The 17,889-nt window shown below is 45.7% G+C and overlaps 2 protein-coding genes across 4 annotated transcripts in view; one reads left to right on the top strand and one right to left on the bottom strand.

Annotated features, from left to right (window-relative positions):
* Positions 1 to 6,243, bottom strand: part of dync1i1a (dynein cytoplasmic 1 intermediate chain 1a) — a 143,814-nt gene extending 137,571 nt beyond the window's left edge. For 2 of the 3 annotated variants that reach the window (XM_078422346.1, XM_078422353.1), the window contains exon 1: positions 6,224 to 6,240. The gene's annotated coding sequence lies outside the window, so the exon portion shown is untranslated. Of the gene's footprint in view, positions 1 to 6,223 lie in introns of all 3 variants that reach the window. The other variant, XM_078422337.1, reaches the window with a different exon arrangement.
* Positions 5,746 to 17,889, top strand: part of sdhaf3 (succinate dehydrogenase complex assembly factor 3) — a 31,296-nt gene continuing 19,152 nt past the window's right edge. The window contains exon 1 of the mRNA XM_078422373.1: positions 5,746 to 5,971. Within this exon, the coding sequence (XP_078278499.1) occupies positions 5,798 to 5,971 (174 nt within the window). The 5' untranslated portion in view covers positions 5,746 to 5,797. The remainder of the gene's footprint in view (positions 5,972 to 17,889) is intronic.

The raw sequence follows: 17,889 nt of genomic DNA, 5'->3' as shown, positions 1-17,889 counted from the left end.
AAGGTGAGGTAACGGTCAGTGATTGAAGGCAGTGCTGAACAGATGAGACTTCAGTGATGTTTTGAATGTGGTGAGTGAGGAGGAGTCTCTGACGGTTTGGGGTATTGAGTTCCAGAGTGTGGGAGCAGCGATGGAGAAAGCCCTGTCCCCCCAGGATCTGAGTTTGGTCCGGATGGGGGGGGGGGGGGACAGGAGGTTAGCAGCAGCAGAGCGGAGGGTACGGGTGGGAGTGTGCCTGTGGCGGAGGTCAGTCAGGTAGGATGGGGCCAGGTTATGGAGGGCTTTGTATGTCATGAGGAGGATTTTGTACTCGATTCTCTGGGGGATGGGGAGCCAGTGGAGATTGTAAAGTACGGGGGTGATATGGTCACGGATCGGGGAGTGGGTGAGTAGACGGGCAGCGGAGTTCTGGATGTGTTGGAGTTTATTGATGATTTTTGAGGGTGAACCATAGAGGAGGCTGTTGCAGTAGTCCAGACGGGAGGTGATGAAGGCGTGGATGAGGGTTTCAGCAACTGTGGAGGAGAGGGATGGACGGAGACGGGCGATGTTTTTTTTTTGGTGGAAGAAGGCTGTCTTTGTGATGTGTTTGATGTGTTTGTCGAAGGAGAGGGTTTGATCAAGGATGATTCCAAGATTCCGGATGTGAGGGGAGGTGGATACTGGGAAACCATCAATATTGAGGGTGAAGTTGTGGGTGGATTTGGTGAGGGTTTTTGGTCCAATGATGATGATTTCAGATTTGTCGCAATTGAGTTTGAGAAAATTGAATTGAAGCCAAGATTTTATTTCAGTGATGCAGTTTGTCAGGGTCGAGTGCATAGCGGTGGAGATTGACTTGGTGGAGATGAGGAGCTGGATATCATCGGCATAGCAGTAGAACTTGAGACCATGACGGCGGATTAATTGACCAAGGGGGAACAGGTACAGGATGAAGAGGAAGGGGCCAAGAACTGAACCTTGGGGGACACCTTGGGGGAGGGGAGCATGGCCAAACAAGTCATAGGGGGTTGTGTAATATGTCAGCGAATCAACAAGAAAATCATGAGAGCAGTCCCAGGAGGAGGACAACCATTGGCAATAAGGCCCTTCCAAAGAATACAGATAGACTTCACTGAGTTGCCCCGACTACAAAGATGGAAATACCTGTTAGTGGTAGTGGACCATTTCACTAGATGGGTAGAGGCACTCCCTACAGCAACTGCCACCTCAGTCGGTAGCCAAGGTATTATTAGAGCAAATTATACCCAGATATGGGATTGTGGAAACAATAGACTCGGATAGAGGGACCCATTTTGCCTCCAAAACACATAAAATGATATGTGAAGCATTAGGAATTGAATGGAAATTGCATACACCATGGCATCCCCAGAGTTCCGGAAAGGTGGAAAGAATGAATGGCACCTTGAAGACCCAAATCACCAAGTTAATAGAGGAAACGAGACTCCCCTAGACTGTGCCTTCCGATAGCCTTGTTAAGAATCCGAACGGCACCTCGGAAAGACATAGGGTTATCCCCATATGAAATGTTATTCGGGCTCCCGTACTTAGGAAAGATAGAAGGGGTCCCAACAATACCAGGGAACGACGTGTTCCTAAGGAACTATTTACTGGCAGTATCCCAATCTATTGCAGAACTAAAAACTAAAGGATTACTGGCCCAGAGCCCGCCACTGGATTTTCCGATTCACTCAGTCAAGGCTGGAGACTGGGTACTAATAAAAACGTGGAAGGAAGAAAAGTTGCAACCTAGGTGGACTGGACCCTACCTTGTGTTATTAACCACCGAGACAGCAGTACGAACAAAAGAAAAAGGGTGGACACACGCAAGTCGATTTAAGGGTCCCGTGGAGGCCCCACCAGACAATATCAGCCCGTGGACGGTACATGGAGGAAAGGAGCCATTGACTTTGGTATTCACCAAAACCCCGCACGGAAAATGAAGACTTCGTGCTGGTGGATCGGGTGCTGGGTGGTTACCCAGCTTGTGAGTAATGTAACATGCATAAAAATCACTATACCACAGAATAGAAGGGCCACCACCATCCCATTTGATGTATGTAGAGGAAAATCATGGTGTGGTTATAGAATGTATGTATGCACCCATCCCTGTAAAAATTGGCGCGAGGTATTCACTTCATCCAGAGAAGGGTGGCAAAAGTCCACCTATCAAACTGATAGGTGGAGAGTATATCAAAACCCAAATGAGGGATTGCCAGGACGTGTATATGTAAGCATACAGAGGGTTCAAATAAAGGAAAGTGGTAGGTATTGGATATGTGCAGACAGAACAGGGAAGGACGCATGCCTGAGGTTTGAAATAGAGGTAGAACGGGACGGATATATAGTAAAATATGAGGATAAGGGGGAAATGTTCCAGAAAGATGACAGTCAGAGTAGGGATACCTGGGCAACCCCAGCACCACCGGTAGTCAGCAATGTCACCACGGTATATGAGCCTAAGGATTTGAAGATAATGATAGTAACAGGAGAGATAGAATTAAGGCAATTATATGAGGAAGGAATACCAACAGGGGAAAAGGGAACCAACACCTGGCTTACCTGGATGATGTACACGGCCAGAAGTATGTAACAAACCAATTGCTATGCCTGCGCAGGAGCTAAGCCTCAGCTGGTCCCGGTACCATTTCCCCTGAATTGGAGTAGGACACCTGGGGCTATGTCATGTATACTACAACTATTCACGAATCCCATACCAAGGAATGAGACCTGCCAGAGCTACCATTACCTATTCCCGGCTAGCAACAACAACTCGAAGGGCCAAAGGAAAGACCCTCGACCTCCCCCATTCACCATTCCCCTAGGGGACGAGGGATTTGAGTGCTATACAAGATATAACCCAGATGGACAGGAAATGGGGGAGGTGCTAAACTGCAATCAGACGTATAACATAACAGCTGAGGAACAGGGGTCACTGTTCAGTAGCTCCTGGCTGATAAAGCAGATAGTCAGTAGAGCCGATGTCTGGTGGTGGTGCGGAGAGGATACCCTGTGGCCCCGGCTACCAGGGTCATGGACGGGAACATGTACCCTTACACAACTAATGATGCCCTTCACCATAGCAGTAGAGCATGCGGTCAAACTCAATGAAGGAGGCCGACGACAAAGGAGAGAGGTGAGAGCATCATTTGACACACACATCTATATCGATGCCAAGAGGGGTACCCGATGAATTCAAAGCCAGAAACCAGATAGCTGCTGGCTTTGAGTCCATACTCTTCTGGTGGTCCACAATTAATAAAAATGTGGACTGGATCAACTACCTATACTACAATCAACAACGCTTTATAAATTACACTCGAGATGCGGTTGAAGGATTAGCGGAACAACTGACAGCTACCAGCCTAATGGCCTGGCAAAATCGCATGGCCTTGGACATGCTACTGGCTGAGAAAGGGGGGGGGGTGTGCGTAATGTTTGGAGAACAATGTTGCACCTTCATCCCCAACAACACTGCTCCTGATGGGTCCGTGTCAAGGGCCCTAGCGAGTCTCACCTCCCTGTCTATCGAATTGGCCGAGAATTCTGGAGTAGACACCTCCTGGACCAAGTTTCTAGACTCCTGGTTTGGGAAATGGAAGCACATCTTTACATCAGCCCTAACATCAGTGATAGTTATGATGGGGTTGCTATGTCTATTCGGATGTTGCATCATTCCCTGCATACGGGGGTTGTCTCAGATTGATAGAGGCAGCTCTGACAAAGAACGACATCGCCATGATGGCCTTTAGAGCACAGCATGACCAGCAGGACGAATATAGAGAGGCAAAGGCTCTGCTGCTAGCACTAGAAAAGGAGGAAATAGTATAAATCAAAGTAGCGTGGCATAAGAAAAAGGGTGGATTGTGAGAGATGGGTAAAAAGGGATAATTGATTTAGACTAAGGATCCTGAGAAATAGCTGACTCGACAATACGACCCTGAGAAATAACTGACCAGACAGTGCTCGGCTAGAAAAAAACCCGTAAGAACAAATAGTGACAGACCAAGGACAAGTGTTAGAAGATAATCAGAGAACTGGGAGGAAGGCCAAAATAATCAGAGAGCTAGGAGAAGGGGAGGGCATGAACTACTCTGTACTGCGCTTGCCTAATGAAATAAATGAATATTACTGTATGATGTGGAAGGCAACAGGGGCGGTGACGGTAGATTGTGCACCTCAGTGCTCCGATTGGAGGGAGCCCGAAGGGGAGGAATTACAGGTGTAACAATTGTAAAATGAAGTGAATAAAAAGAGGGGATTTTCCCGACCTCGGTGTGTCTCGACAGGGGAGACACCCAACTCTGCAGACTTGCAAATAAAATACTTGTTTCTCTAGATTGTCTCGAGTATCGTGATTGTGAGCACTCACATTTGCATCTCACAACCGCCATTCAATATGATCATGGCTGATCATCCAAAATCAGTACCCCATCCATGCTCTGCAACAGAGGACTCTCTGATTTACCGACTGTTCCCAGGGACACATTTGGAGATGACCATCGAGTGGCGCTGGAAGATTATCTACTAGGTCTTTCGTGTCCATCATCCATGTTTCAAATGTTACATCACTGTCATTGTCCGTCCTGAATAGGGGGCAAACTTCCGGCGACAATCAGTGGCCATGTACAATAGATGATAGTGGTAGCAGAATTAGCTCAGGACACTTCCAGTTTCCAGCCCCGCAACGTGGAAGTTTCTGCTATGGGGCCATTTACTCGGTGAAAGATGCTCTTTGGTCTGCCCGATACTTGTTGATCTTCCAGCAGAGCGAGATGTCCGTCAGGGAATGCCGCTGACTGGCCCATTCTAGACTGCAGGTGCACATGCTGAGGGACGCACTGAAGCTTGGTGCAGCCAAGCTCTGTGGGGGAGGACCACTGTCAAGGATCCTTCCGCTGCTGCACATTGCAGGGCATGGTCGGTGGAGGCGCCTCTCAAATGAGAGAAGGGATATCTCCCCAGGATCCCCAAAGGTGCCTGGTATAATGATAGTTCTGTGGATACTCCACATACAAGGCAAATGAATATATGTATAGCCGCTGAGAATGTCGGAAGATTTTTTGCATAGTTCTCGTTTTGTATATTTTTTTAATATTTTATAAGGTTTTATATTGTATAAAGTTTATTTTTTAGAAGAAAATTTGGCTCTTCCATCAGCCGCAGTTTTAAACTTCCGGCCGGCCTATCGCCTGAGACGCTGCCTCCATGGCAACGGCCGGCATTTTGGCTTTGTCACCGTGACCTTGGTGCATCGTTAACAACGGCCCAGCAGCAAAATCGCGGCACCAGGGGCAACAAAAACATGAATTGACCGGGAAAAAAAAAATCTTTACCGAGCGTCCCGTGTGTCAACGTGGGCGGCATTCCTTTGCAGCAAGTGCGGATTGGTAGGATTTTTGCAAAGAATCCCGGGAACAGGCGACGAAGCAGTCGGAAGGTTATTGGCGTTGCACCTTGGCAGACAGATCGCACAAGGCAGGCGGCGGAACAGCCGTTGTCACTGGGGTGACGCGCGGCCGGGGGGGCTGACAGTTGGCCGGGGGGTGACGGTTGGTCGGGGGGGGGGGGGGGGTGACAGTTGGCCGGGGAGTGACGCGGGGCCAGGGGGTGACAGTTGGTTGGGGGTGACGGTTGGCCGGGGAGTGACGGGGGGTGACAGTTGGCCGGGGGTGACGGTTGGTCGGGGGTGACAGTTGGCCGGGGGGGGGGGGTGACAGTTGGCCGGGGGGTTACAGTTGGCCGGCGGGGTGACGCGGTGCCAGGGGGCGACAGTTGGTAGGGGTGACGGTGACACATGGCCGGAGTCCACGCGGCGCGGGTGCGCACGCTGTACAAGCTGCTGCTGCGCCTCCACCGCCGGCTGCCCGACGACCTGCGCGGCCTGGGCGACCAGTACGTCAAGGACGAGTTCAGGATGAGCAAGGCAGCCGGACCCTCGAAAACGGTGCGGTTCATGGAAGAGTGGCAGGTATCCGCGTTCTCTGACTAGTTTCACTGTCTTTCTGATTAATTTTGCTGATTGTATGCATGTTACAAGGGAACAGGTTCAAGGATCTGACGAGTAGAGGAGAAAATGGCTCAGACGTGGTCAGTTTAGTTGCAAGCAATTTTATTAGGTGATTGCACGCAAGGTCAAAGTGCACGAAGTCGCTCAAACCATCTGGAGGACTTGGCAGCTTACAGCATACACGAGTAACACATGCAACACGTACATTCTTACCTTTAAAAGGCCAATTTTTGTGCAGTAAAAAAAATGAGCAAGAAGCTGGAGGATCCGGCGGAGGAAGAGGAACCGGGAGAAGGGCTGCCAACCCCGCAGACGCAAGAAGCAGCTGGGAAGACGTCTGGCCAGCCGGCGGGAGACGGGGAAACGCGGGGGCCGGGAAGGGAGGCAGGAGAGCACGGCCGAGAAGCAGAGGGCTGGCGGGGGCAGAAGAAGAGGAGGAGGAGGATAGGACGGGGTTGAGCGAGCTGGGAGAGGAGCAGCCGGGAAGAACCAGAGCCGAGGGGCCTGGAGGTCTGCAGGGGCAGAAGCAACGAGCGCTGAAGGGCCCAGGGAGCCGTGCTCGACGGCCTTGGAGGAGGAGCCGGTGGAAGGCGAGGAGCGGAGTGTCGAGCCCGAAGAGGATCGGGGAGAGGCCGATCGGCAGCGGAGGCCGAGCAGCAGCGAGAGCTGGGCCGGGCGCTGGGAGCCGAGGTGGAGGACCAGGCCACGGCTCTGTTCGGCGGCCCCAGCCTCGAGGTGTTGAGCGCCGGCCAAGTGGAAGCGGGCCCCGGGCTGACGGATATGGCGAGCGGGGAGACGGGCTGGAGGGCCAACAGGAGGGGCCGAAGAGCTGCAGGAAGCGAGGCGCGGAGCTCCGAGCCTGGGGGAGCGAGGAGCGCAGGAAGGGGGAGAGGTTTCGGGACTCGGAGCGCCGGGAGGGAGGGAGCCGGAGACGCGCTGATGGGAGAAGAGCAGCCGGGCCCGCTGCACTGACAGCCCGATTGTTATTTGAGCTTAAAATAATCATGTTAAAAACTATTTTAAGAATTCCCCTTTGTCGGTTGCTTTATTATGGTAGAAGTGTAAACTCAAATTACTGAACATGGGTGGGGGTAAACTTACTTTTGAAAAGTTGCCAGGGGTAAACGGGACGAAGGTTGGGAACCCGCGCCCCAGTGAGCGCTTGCCTGCAGTGCACGGCGTGCCCTCCAGATGGCGCTGCGCGGCAACAACGCGGGTCCGAGGGCGTGACCTCGCCTGCTGTGCCACCACTCAATTGGCAAGAAAGAGAAGAGAGAAAACGGGATCCGTTTTACAGCAGCACATCTCTCTCTGCCTCCATCCGCAGCATTGATCGCGACTCAACCCGTCGGTGAACCCCTCTCGTACATGAACACATCAGATTTATTGGCAAGAGAGAACAAAAAGAATACGTGTATTGGTATGCGCGATGTCTGTTTTACAGCAGCACACGTCTGTCTCTACTCTGTTCCCAATCTCGTTGTACCCCTGTACAATGACAATAAAGATATATTGTATTGTATTGTCTCTCTCTCTGCCTGCCTCCATCCATGGCGCTGATCGCGACTCAGCCCCCCTCCCCACCCCCATTTGGGAACAAAGCGCTAACAGCCGCAGACTGGCGCGTAAAGGGAATACACACAGCGCTGCCGGTTTGGCGCGCAAAGGTTTAAACAGAGCGCTGTCGGCTTAACGAGTGGGAATTTAAACAAAGAACTGTCGGCTGTAGAGGTATGGATTCTAAATATAGCGCTACTGGCTGCAGCGCTATGGGGTTTAAATATAGCGCTACTGGCCACAGCGCTATGGGCTTTAAACATAGCGCTATGGGTCACAGACTTCGGGAAAATTCTCGTAAAGCAGTGCCACCTTGTCACCTTCCCCATAGCCAACAATAAACCATTGTACATTTCATTGAGCAACGTCTGCTTTGATCTATTGTTTTCACACCTTACCCTTCCACATCTCTAGTTTTCCTCTCCCCCGACTCTCGGTCTGAAGAAGGGTCTCCACCCAAAACGTCACCCATTCTTTCTCTGCAGAGATGCTGCCTGTCCCGCTGAGTTACTCCAGCATTAGGTGTCTATCTTCGGTGTAAACCAACATCTGTTGTCCCTTCCTACACACACCATCATGGAGGAGTGGCAGGTAGGGCCATTGCCCAACCCAGCAGCACCACACCAAGAATATCATCAGCCACAACAGCAAGTGTACTAGCAATAATTTTAACCATCATCTGTTGGTGGGGAAATCAAATATTACAAACAAGATAGACAGAATGCTGGAGTAACTCAACGGGACATCAGCATCTCTGGAGAGAAGGGATGGGTGACGTTTCAGGTCGAGATCCTTCTTCAGATTGGGAGAGGGTACAGCCTGTGATGCTCACATTCCTTGAATGAATATTTTAAATAAAGAGTGCATTCACCGATACCAATTTAAGAACGCGAGTTCACAGATTAAGAAGTTCTCTGTCCAATTTAGTTTTCATATCAACACAAACAGAATATCTCTGCAGTAAATCCTGGCAAAACCCTGCAGTGCGTGTTCAGAATTCTCTGAGCTCCCGGAAAGCCGCGGAGAAGCCGGGACCGGAGCAGGCCAGAGCGGGGTCGACAGAGTCCGCGGTTGCCGTTTTCTAATTAGCTTAATTAGTGTGCAACTTTTTGCACCGACGAGTTATGAATTCCTTCTCAATGATTTTTTTAACTAAATCTGTGCCAAATTTCAAGTAGATATCAGAGATGGGTCACGAAAGTCAAAATCTAGACACATTTTCGATTCCGGCTGTATATATATGATATGATGATATGATGATATGGTCTAAGCTCGTCCATGCTGGCTAAAATATCCCATCAAAGCTAGTCTCATTGCCTGAACCCAGCCCATAATCCATCTAAAATCTTTCCTATCCATGTACTTGTTCAAACCTCTCAAATGTTGTTCCTCAACTTTCTACAACATTGGCCCTTATCTATATACTAAAACTCGTTTGTTTGTTTCTTCCTGAACTACAGCCAAAACGGTACACGATAGCGCAACTATTTTAGGCCCACTTATAGACAATAGGTGCAGGAGTAGGCCATTCGGCCCTTCGAGCCAGCACCGCCATTCAATGTGATCATGGCTGATCATTCTCAATCAGTACCCCGTTCCTGCTTTCGCCCCATACCCCCTGACTCCGCTATCCTTAAGAGCTCTATCTAGCTCTCTCTTGAATGTATTCAGAGAATTGGCCTCCACTGCCCTCTGAGGCAGAGAATTCCACAGATTCACAACTCTCTGACTAAAAAAGTTTTTCCTCATCTCTGTTCTAAATGGCCTACCCCTTATTCTTAAACTGTGGCCCCTGGTTCTAGACTCCCCCAACATTGGGAACATGTTTCCTGCCTCTAACATGTCCAACCCCTTAATAATCTTATACGTTTCGATAAGATCCCCTCTCATCCTTCTAAATTCCAGTGTATACAAACCTAGTCGCTCCAGTCTTTCAACATATGACTGTCCCGCCATTCCGGGAATTAACCTAGTAAACCTACGCTGCACGCCCTCAATAGCAAGAAGTTTGCTCATCGTTGTCCCTTTGGTGCTAATGGAAGTAGTTTCATTGAAATCGGCGTGATATTTTAAAAGTTATTCACGTTTTAAAGTTTAAATCCATCTCCTACGAAGGGAGGGGGGAGGAGGATGGAGTGTGGGGGGGGGGGGGAGGAGGGAGGATAAGGTGGGTTGAGGGAGGATAATGGGGGTTGAGGTGGATGGAGTGGGGGGGAGGAGGGAGGATAAGGTGGGTTGAGGGAGGATAAGGTGGGTTGAGGGAGGATAAGGGGGGTTGAGTGGGGGAAGGGGCGAGGAGGGGAAGGGGTGAGGGGGGTTAGGGGAGGGGAAGGGGTTAGGGGGAGGGGAAGAGAGAGGGGGAGGGTAGGGGAGGGTGCTGCACCAATGCAGGAGAGGTTTGGGCCCAACGCGTCCACTTGGTCAAGTTCTCTCTATTTCTCAGAAACATTCTGATTTCTAAATTGCTCAATAAAATCAGATTCATCAAAGCAGGCAGTTTATCATAGATGTCTGAAAAAGTGTCTGGATCCGAAATGTCACCTATCCATTTTCTCCAGATATGCTACCTGAACTGCTGAGTTACTCCAGTACTTCATGTTGTTTCATGTAAACCAGCACCCACAGTTCCTTCTTTCTACATTTATCATAGATTTAACTGAAACATTAAAAACTTTTAAGAAAGCTAAACATTGGTACAGGAATAGTTATTTCATTATCTGTGGCAGATTGCAATGTCCCAGTGAAACAAGGGTATTGGTTTATTGCTGGCACAATAATTCAATGTAAAAACTTTCACCCGCTAGAAATATAGATAATTATTATACAGTATTGCATTAATAAGGTGCTAAAAATATTTTACAATTTAGGAAGATTTTGTAGAGAGAGATTTAATTTTAACCATGTAATTTATCATATTGGAAAATATACGAGGTTTAACTCCATTTTAATAAGGACTTGCAAGCCGAACTGAGTTGCACCATTGCATTTTGCTAAATATATTTATTCTGGGATTATGTAATAACATAAAAATCCAGCAGATGGCAGAGAAACATCTGTTATCTACTCTGCAAGTGTCTCCTGTGGAGTTACAACTGTCACGACGAGGCTTGTTTAGAATCATACAGCACACAACCAACTCACCTTAGAGTCATACTCAATGGAAACAGGGCATAAATGCGGACATAATCCACAATATTCCAGATGCAGTCCCAATCAGACCATTTTTCACGTAAATGCCAACAAGTGTGTACCTTTGTAATTGCCGGCTGTACCTGTATGCACATGTGTGAGGATACCCAGGTCCTCTGAACATCATGTTTACAATGCTGTTCCATTCTTTTTCTCTAAAAGTGGAAACCTCACACCTTTGGGAGTGTGCTTTGTAAGGTTGAATGTAAGGTGAAAATATACTGTTAATGACAAGACCTTTAGCAGCATTGATGTACAGAGGGATCTTAGGGTCCAAGTCCATAACTCTTTGAAAGTGGCAGCACAAGTAGATCGTGGAAAAGAAGGCATATGGTATTACTTGCATTCATTGGTCATGGCATTGAATACTACAGTCGGGAAGTCAGCTTTGTAGGACTTTAGTTAGGCTGCATTTGGAATAATACATGCAGTTCTGGTTGCCCCAAGACTGGAAGGATGTGGAGGCTTTGGAAAGGGTGCAGTGGAGGTTTACTAGTCTGATGCCTAGATTAGAGGGTGTCAGCTACAAGGAGAGGTTGGACAGACTTGGATTGTTTTCTCAGGGATGCTAAAGTTTGAGGGGATACCGAATAGAAGTATATAAAGTTAAGAGAACTATAGATAGAGTGGACAGTCAGAACCTTTTCCCAGGATAGAAATATCAAATACTTGAGCGCAAAGCTTTAAGATAAGAGAGGCAGTGTTTAAAGGAGAAGCGCGGGGCAATTTATTTTACACACAGGAAGGTGTGTGCCTAGAAAGCGCTGCTGAGGGTGGTGGTGGCAGCAGATATGATAGTGGCATTTATGCATCTTTTGGATAGGCACATGAAAGTGCAGGGAATAGAAGGATATGGATTATGCGCAGACAGACTTACTGCAGTCTTGGTATCATGTTCAATACTGACATTGTGGGCCGAAGAGTCTGTTCCAGTGCTGTCCTGTTCTATGTTTTCTATATTACGTTCCTTCTGCCATGCACATGGCCATTCACGAATCCTGTCCATATTTACGTCTTTTCATTTACATAATAAATTTCATTGTCACTGTTATATAATCCGCAAACTTGGATATATTATTCTTGGTCCCGTCATCCATGTCTCAGATTATGAACAGCTGGGCCTGTAGCATCAGTCTTTGCAGTACCTCACAAGTGAAATCTGCACAAGATGTCATTAAACAAAATCACAGCACATAACACAGGAGGAAATATGTTGACTTGGAATGAAGATTACTTAATGGACAGAAAATAAATGTTAGGAATAAACTGGATATTTTCAGATTTATTTTCTCAAAAGGACACAAAGTGCTCTGAGTGTAGGCTAAGATATGACCAGACTCAGGCTGAACTACTAAGAGTTTAAACTTTTAAAAACATTCATAAGTATTATAAACATACTACTTTTTTAACTTGTTAATACAAATGTGAATTTTCATGCAATTAAAATCAATCTCAGAAAGCATTTTTAAAATTAATGAGTCATAGCAAATATCTGTGAAAATTAACATTAAAACTTGCTCCTTTGGTCTCTTCCATTTTCCCAAGCAACTGTTCTTTTTCATTAAAATCTATGGTGCAAGGCTTTCTGCATCTCATATGTAAACATTGGGATCATGTCAGGCACCAAGAAACATAATTAAATGGGCTTTCCTGGACAAACTTGCAGGTGCTTCGATCCTATCTTTTGCATTTAAAATGCTAAACCATACCATGATTGAGGATGTGCATGTTCTTCAGGCAAGTCATGTAATTGTCCACCAACATTCATGATTCAAAGTAACAGGACCGTAGAATGTTGATCAACCACTTATAGTATGGCTTAGTTCTGTCCATTGTGTGTTTTTGCTGCTGATGACTCATAGTCTAATGGTGATGAATTCTAATTCATATCTTCTTTGAGAGGGTATGAAAAAAAATGCAGATATTGCCATTACCCAGGCTTAGAATTATCTTTAATTGAGTGCTACTCACAATTTCCCTGTATTACGAGGAATACAATTGCAATTGTATTTTACAGTTTTTCCAAAGGATGATGCTATGACTTAATTTGAAGTCCGATAAGTCTCAAAAAGGCAATGATCTATATCTCAGCGATATGCATTCAGTGGCTTTGGAGACAGTGATAGTCATATCATCATCTTCCACGATTCTGGAATTGTTCCTATTGATTAGAGGAGAGTAAATGTTACCTCACTACTTAAGAAAGGAGGGAGAGTGGGATAATAGGGAACCACCAACCTATTTGTCTAATGTCAGTGGCAGGAAATGCTGAAATCATTTATGAAGGATGTAAAAACAGAACACCGTGAAAAGAATGGTAGGATTGAGCAGTGTACACAGATATTTGGCAGGAAAATTATGCCTGAGTAATCTATCAGAATTCTTTGAGAATGTGATTGATAAAATGGATAAGAATGAATAGTGGTTGTGGTGTGTGCAATTCTGAAAGGCTTTTGATAAGGTACTATATAAAAAGTTGGCTAATAAGTTTAGAGCATGTAAATTGGGGTATTGTAATGACATTGATTGAGAAATGATTATTGGTCAGAAAGTCATATCCTCTTGTATTGGTAGTCTGTGAGTAGAGGATCGTCATCAGTGCTTGAGTCACATTCCATATCAAGAATTTGCCTGATGCAACCAAACATCATATTTTTAAGTGTTCTGAAGATTGCAGAACTAGATGGGACTGTGAGTAAGAAAGAAAGATGTAAAGAGGCTTCAAAGTAGATATGGCTTCCTGACAGAGTAGCTAGAACATGGCACATGATTTATAACATGGAAAATTTATCAGTCGGGGCACTGAGTACAGGAGCTGGGACTCTGTACACTGTGGACAGCTTGGTTGTAATGATGTATAATAATTTATTTGACTGGATAGCATGTTTGGTGTTTAGAAGTTGGATAACATTGATGTGCGAAAGGACCGAAAGCAAAAAACAATCTGCTGGAGGAACTTAGCAAGTCATGCAGCATCTGTGAAGGGGAGTGGACAGATGACTCTTTGAGTCAAGACCTTCCCTCTGATATGAAAGAGTGAGGGAGAAAATGTGGGGGTGGGGGGAGTTGGAGCAAGAGCTGGCATGCAATTGGTGACTCCAAGGAGAGGGGGATAAAATAGTGGATAGGGTCAGGTAGGGGAAGAGAGGGGTGGGAATAACAACAGAGAATACGATGTGATATGTGGAAGTAACCAGGAGCTGTCTCCACAGAAGGTGTCTAATCCACTGAGTTCCCCCAGCTGATTGTTTATTGCTCAGGATTTCAGTATTCACAGTCCCTTGTGTCTGCAGAAGGCCCTAGCTGTGCTTGTATACAAATCATTGCTAGCTAGCATTCATATACAGCAAATTAATAGGAGTACATATAGCATGTTGCCATTTATAATGTGAGGGTTCGATTAGAGGAGATTTACTGTATTTGTGAATGCTTTGGAGGGACCAGACCTGAAATATTTTGTACAATTTTGGTCTCCTCATCCAAGAAAGGATAAACTTGCTACAGAGGAAATATAACAAACATTCAATAGACTGGTTCAAGAATGATGGGTTTGTTGTATGAGAAGACAGATTGAGTAGACTGGAACTGTATTCGTAATAAGAAGGATGAGAGATCTCATGAAACTTCCACTTTTTTATAGTGCTTGTCTGTGCAAGGAAGATGTTTCCTCGGACTGAGGAGGTTGTAGGACCGGGAGCACACTTTGAGAATAAGGGTGAGACATTTCTCCACTCGGGAAACTGTACCAATGGAATTTTTTGTCCTGGACATACATAGAAGCTTTGTCATTATGTTAATTCAAAATGGAGATTGACAGATTTCTGGACATTAAAAAAATCATGGGTAATGGGATACTGCTGGAAAATTGTCTTGAAGTGGAAGATCAGCTTTGAAGATTAGTCCTGATCATGATGAACAGCAGCTTGCAGGGTCAAAAACCTTCTCCAATTTACTTTACCACAAGTGCTCTCAATTCCTCTTCTGTGGGAGGGATTATATTAGTAAGAGAAGTCATGGAGGAGAGTATAACAAATGAGGGCTCACAAAATATGTTCCAAGGAAGGAATGACAGATGGAGCTGTCAAATTAGGGGATTCCTCAATGTTAAAGAGCACCTGAAAACTATAGAATGTGTGGGGGTGAAAGTAAAAGGGAAATTAGTATATGACATGAAAACTTACAAAGTAAAATCAAGAAAAATGCAGATATTTTATAAATACTGTAAATTCTCATTAATCTGACACAATTGCATATATTCTCAGATTATCAAATCTTATGACAATATCAAGCAAGAAGAAACTAAAAAAAGTGGAACGATTGGAGATTAAGGATAATTTCTGTGCAACAACATGCATATTGTTTTTAATAGAAAAGAGCGGAACAATTGGGACGAAGAAGTTGAAGATCAGAGTTTTAGGTTGGATGGGATAAACAGATCTAATTTAGCATCTTTTGAAATTTATAAATTGTCAGGCCTGGATGAATTGTATTCCACTCTGTTAGACGAATTTGGGGAGGAAGCGCACGTGGGTATGATCCCACATTTCCTCAATGACTGCAGGTATAGTGCCCAAAACCAGATGACTATTAGTGCTGCCCTATTTAAAAAAAATTAGAGGAGACCAAGTAATTACAGTCTAGTCGCCCTAACCTCAATGGAAGGAAACCTAGTTGAAAATTCTATAGATTAGTAATTGTCTTCATTTAGAAAGTCACAGATTAATCAAGGATGGTCAATTATGGATTTTTTTAAGGAAGATCATATTTCAACAACTCGCTTTATTTTGAAGTAAGAGATTTGATGTTCGGTGTAACCAACCTGCATTTTAGCAATTTTTCAGATTATATAAAAATTGGTGAGTAATGATGAACCAAGCCTAAAACTGCAGCAAGATATGTGCTCCAGTCAAATAACCATGTGGATGTCACTTTGGGAAATAAAAGCAGAAAATTCTGGAAATATTCAGCAGGTCAGGCAGTATCTGTCAGAAGAGTAACAGAGTTAATGTTTCAGGCTGAAGGTCCTTTGTGAGAATTGGAGAGGAGAGAAAATAAATTAGTTCAAAGATGCAGAGAAAATGGGGGAGGGATGGATAAGTCGCGTGAGGCTAGGGTTGCCATGGTTATACGCTTGATGAAACCATCTGGTTGGTAGGTTAACATGGCAAGTTAGAGACAGAAAACAGAAACAAAGGAACATGTAAAAGCTGCGATGAAGTAATCAACAGTTCAGGCCACATTAATTGAGAGAGAAAAAAGCCTAACTGAATATTAAGACAACCTGCAACAGAATGAGCTAGTTTTGATAGAAACAGAGGAAGCGTTTTAGCTAAAATGATCAATTGTGTTCTTGAGTCCAGAAGGCTGCTAAGTGCCAAGATGGAAGGTGAGGTGCTGTTTTCAGTCTAGCATTGGTCTTTGTCATAATAATGCATGGACTAATAAGTCAAAGTGGGAGTTTGATGAAGAATTAAAGTGGAAGTTCAGAGTTGCCTCTTTGGTTTGAATTGAATTGAATTGAATAAATGTTATTAGCCAAGTATGTATACATACAAGGAATTTACCTTGGTGCTTTGGTCGCAAGTAACAACACAACATAAAGTAAACAATTAAGAATAAAACATTATAATTTATACATGTGAAGAATGAAATAAAATACCAGAGCAAAAGGAGGCTACAGCCTTTTGGTTGTTGAGTAGAGCTAATGCTTGTGGAAAAAAAGCTGTTTTTAAGTCTGGCTGTGGCGGCTTTGACAGTCCAGAGTCGCCTTCCAGAGGGAAGTGCTTCAGAGTTTGTGGCCAGGATGAGAGGGGTCAGGGATGATCTTACCTGTTCGCTTCCTGGCCCTTGCAATGTACAGTTCGTCAATGGGGGGAAAGTTGAAGCCAACAACCTTCTTGGCTGATCGAACGATGTGCTGCAGCCTCCGGATGTCAAGCTTGGTGGCAGAGCCAAACCAGACCATGATGGAAAAGGTGATTGCAGACTATAATGGCAGTATAAAACTGGACCATCATTGCCTGTGTCAGATTGTATTTTCTCAGCAGCCGCAGGAAGTACATTCTCTGTTGGGCCTTTTTGACTGTGGAGTCGATGGGGGCCCCCCATTTAAGGTCCATGGAGATGATGGTTCCAAAGAACTTAAATGGCTCCACAGATGTGACTGTGGTGTTGTTGATGGTGAGTGGGGGAGGGGAGGGGGAGCTCTCCTAAAGTCTACAATCAATTCCACTGTCTTAAGAGCATTGGGCTCCAGGTTTTTGCGAAAGCACCAGGACGCCAGCTGTGTCACTTCCTGTCTGAAGGCAGATTCCTCCTCATCCTGGATCAGTACAATCAGGATTGTGTCATCCGCAAACTTAAGAAGCTTGACAGAGGAGTCTGTGGAGGTGCAGTCGTTGGTGTCGAGGAGAGGGGAGACTACGCAGCCTTGCGGTGCTCCTATGCCGAGGGTCAGCGGGTCCGAGATGTGCTTTCCCAGCCTCACATGCTGCTTCCTGTCTGTCAAGACGTTGGTGATCCACTAACAGAGGGGTTCAGGCACAGTCAACTGGGAGAGTTTAGAGTGTAGTAGCTCTGGCACAATGGAGTTGAATACAGAACTAAAATCCACAAACAAAATCCTTGCATAGGTCCCCTGGCAGTCTAGGTGCTGGAGGATGAAGTGCAGGCCTAGGTTGATTGCGTCATCCACTGTTCTATTGACCCGATATGCAAACTGCAGGGGGTTTGTGATATTTTTTAGCCGAGCCAGCACGTCTTTCAAGGGTCTTCATGATTACAGAGGTCAGTGCAACAGGCCTGTAGTCATTAAGACCCGTAATCCTTTGCTTTTTGGGTACAGGAACAACAGTGGAGACTTTGAAGCAGGCAGGATAGTGCAGGTTTGCAGGGACTGGTTGAAAATGTCTGTGTAGACTACAGGTGTTTGAACACAGGTGTTCTGCAAAGCAATGGCCAATTAGTGTTTGATTTCCCCCAATGGAGATTGCATCTTAAACTAACAAATGCAGTACCACTAAATTAAACGAAATGGAAGGTAATTGCTGGATGGAGGTTATATCAAAGTTAATGAGTACTTCCTTAAGTGGCATTTTCTATCAATGGCAACATTATCATCAGCCGCCACCTAA

The sequence above is a fragment of the Rhinoraja longicauda genome, chromosome 2 (assembly GCF_053455715.1).
Source record: "Rhinoraja longicauda isolate Sanriku21f chromosome 2, sRhiLon1.1, whole genome shotgun sequence".
Taxonomy (NCBI): domain Eukaryota; kingdom Metazoa; phylum Chordata; class Chondrichthyes; order Rajiformes; family Arhynchobatidae; genus Rhinoraja; species Rhinoraja longicauda.
The sequence above is the reverse complement of the archived record's forward strand: the minus strand, read 5'-3'. Positions and strand labels throughout refer to the sequence as shown.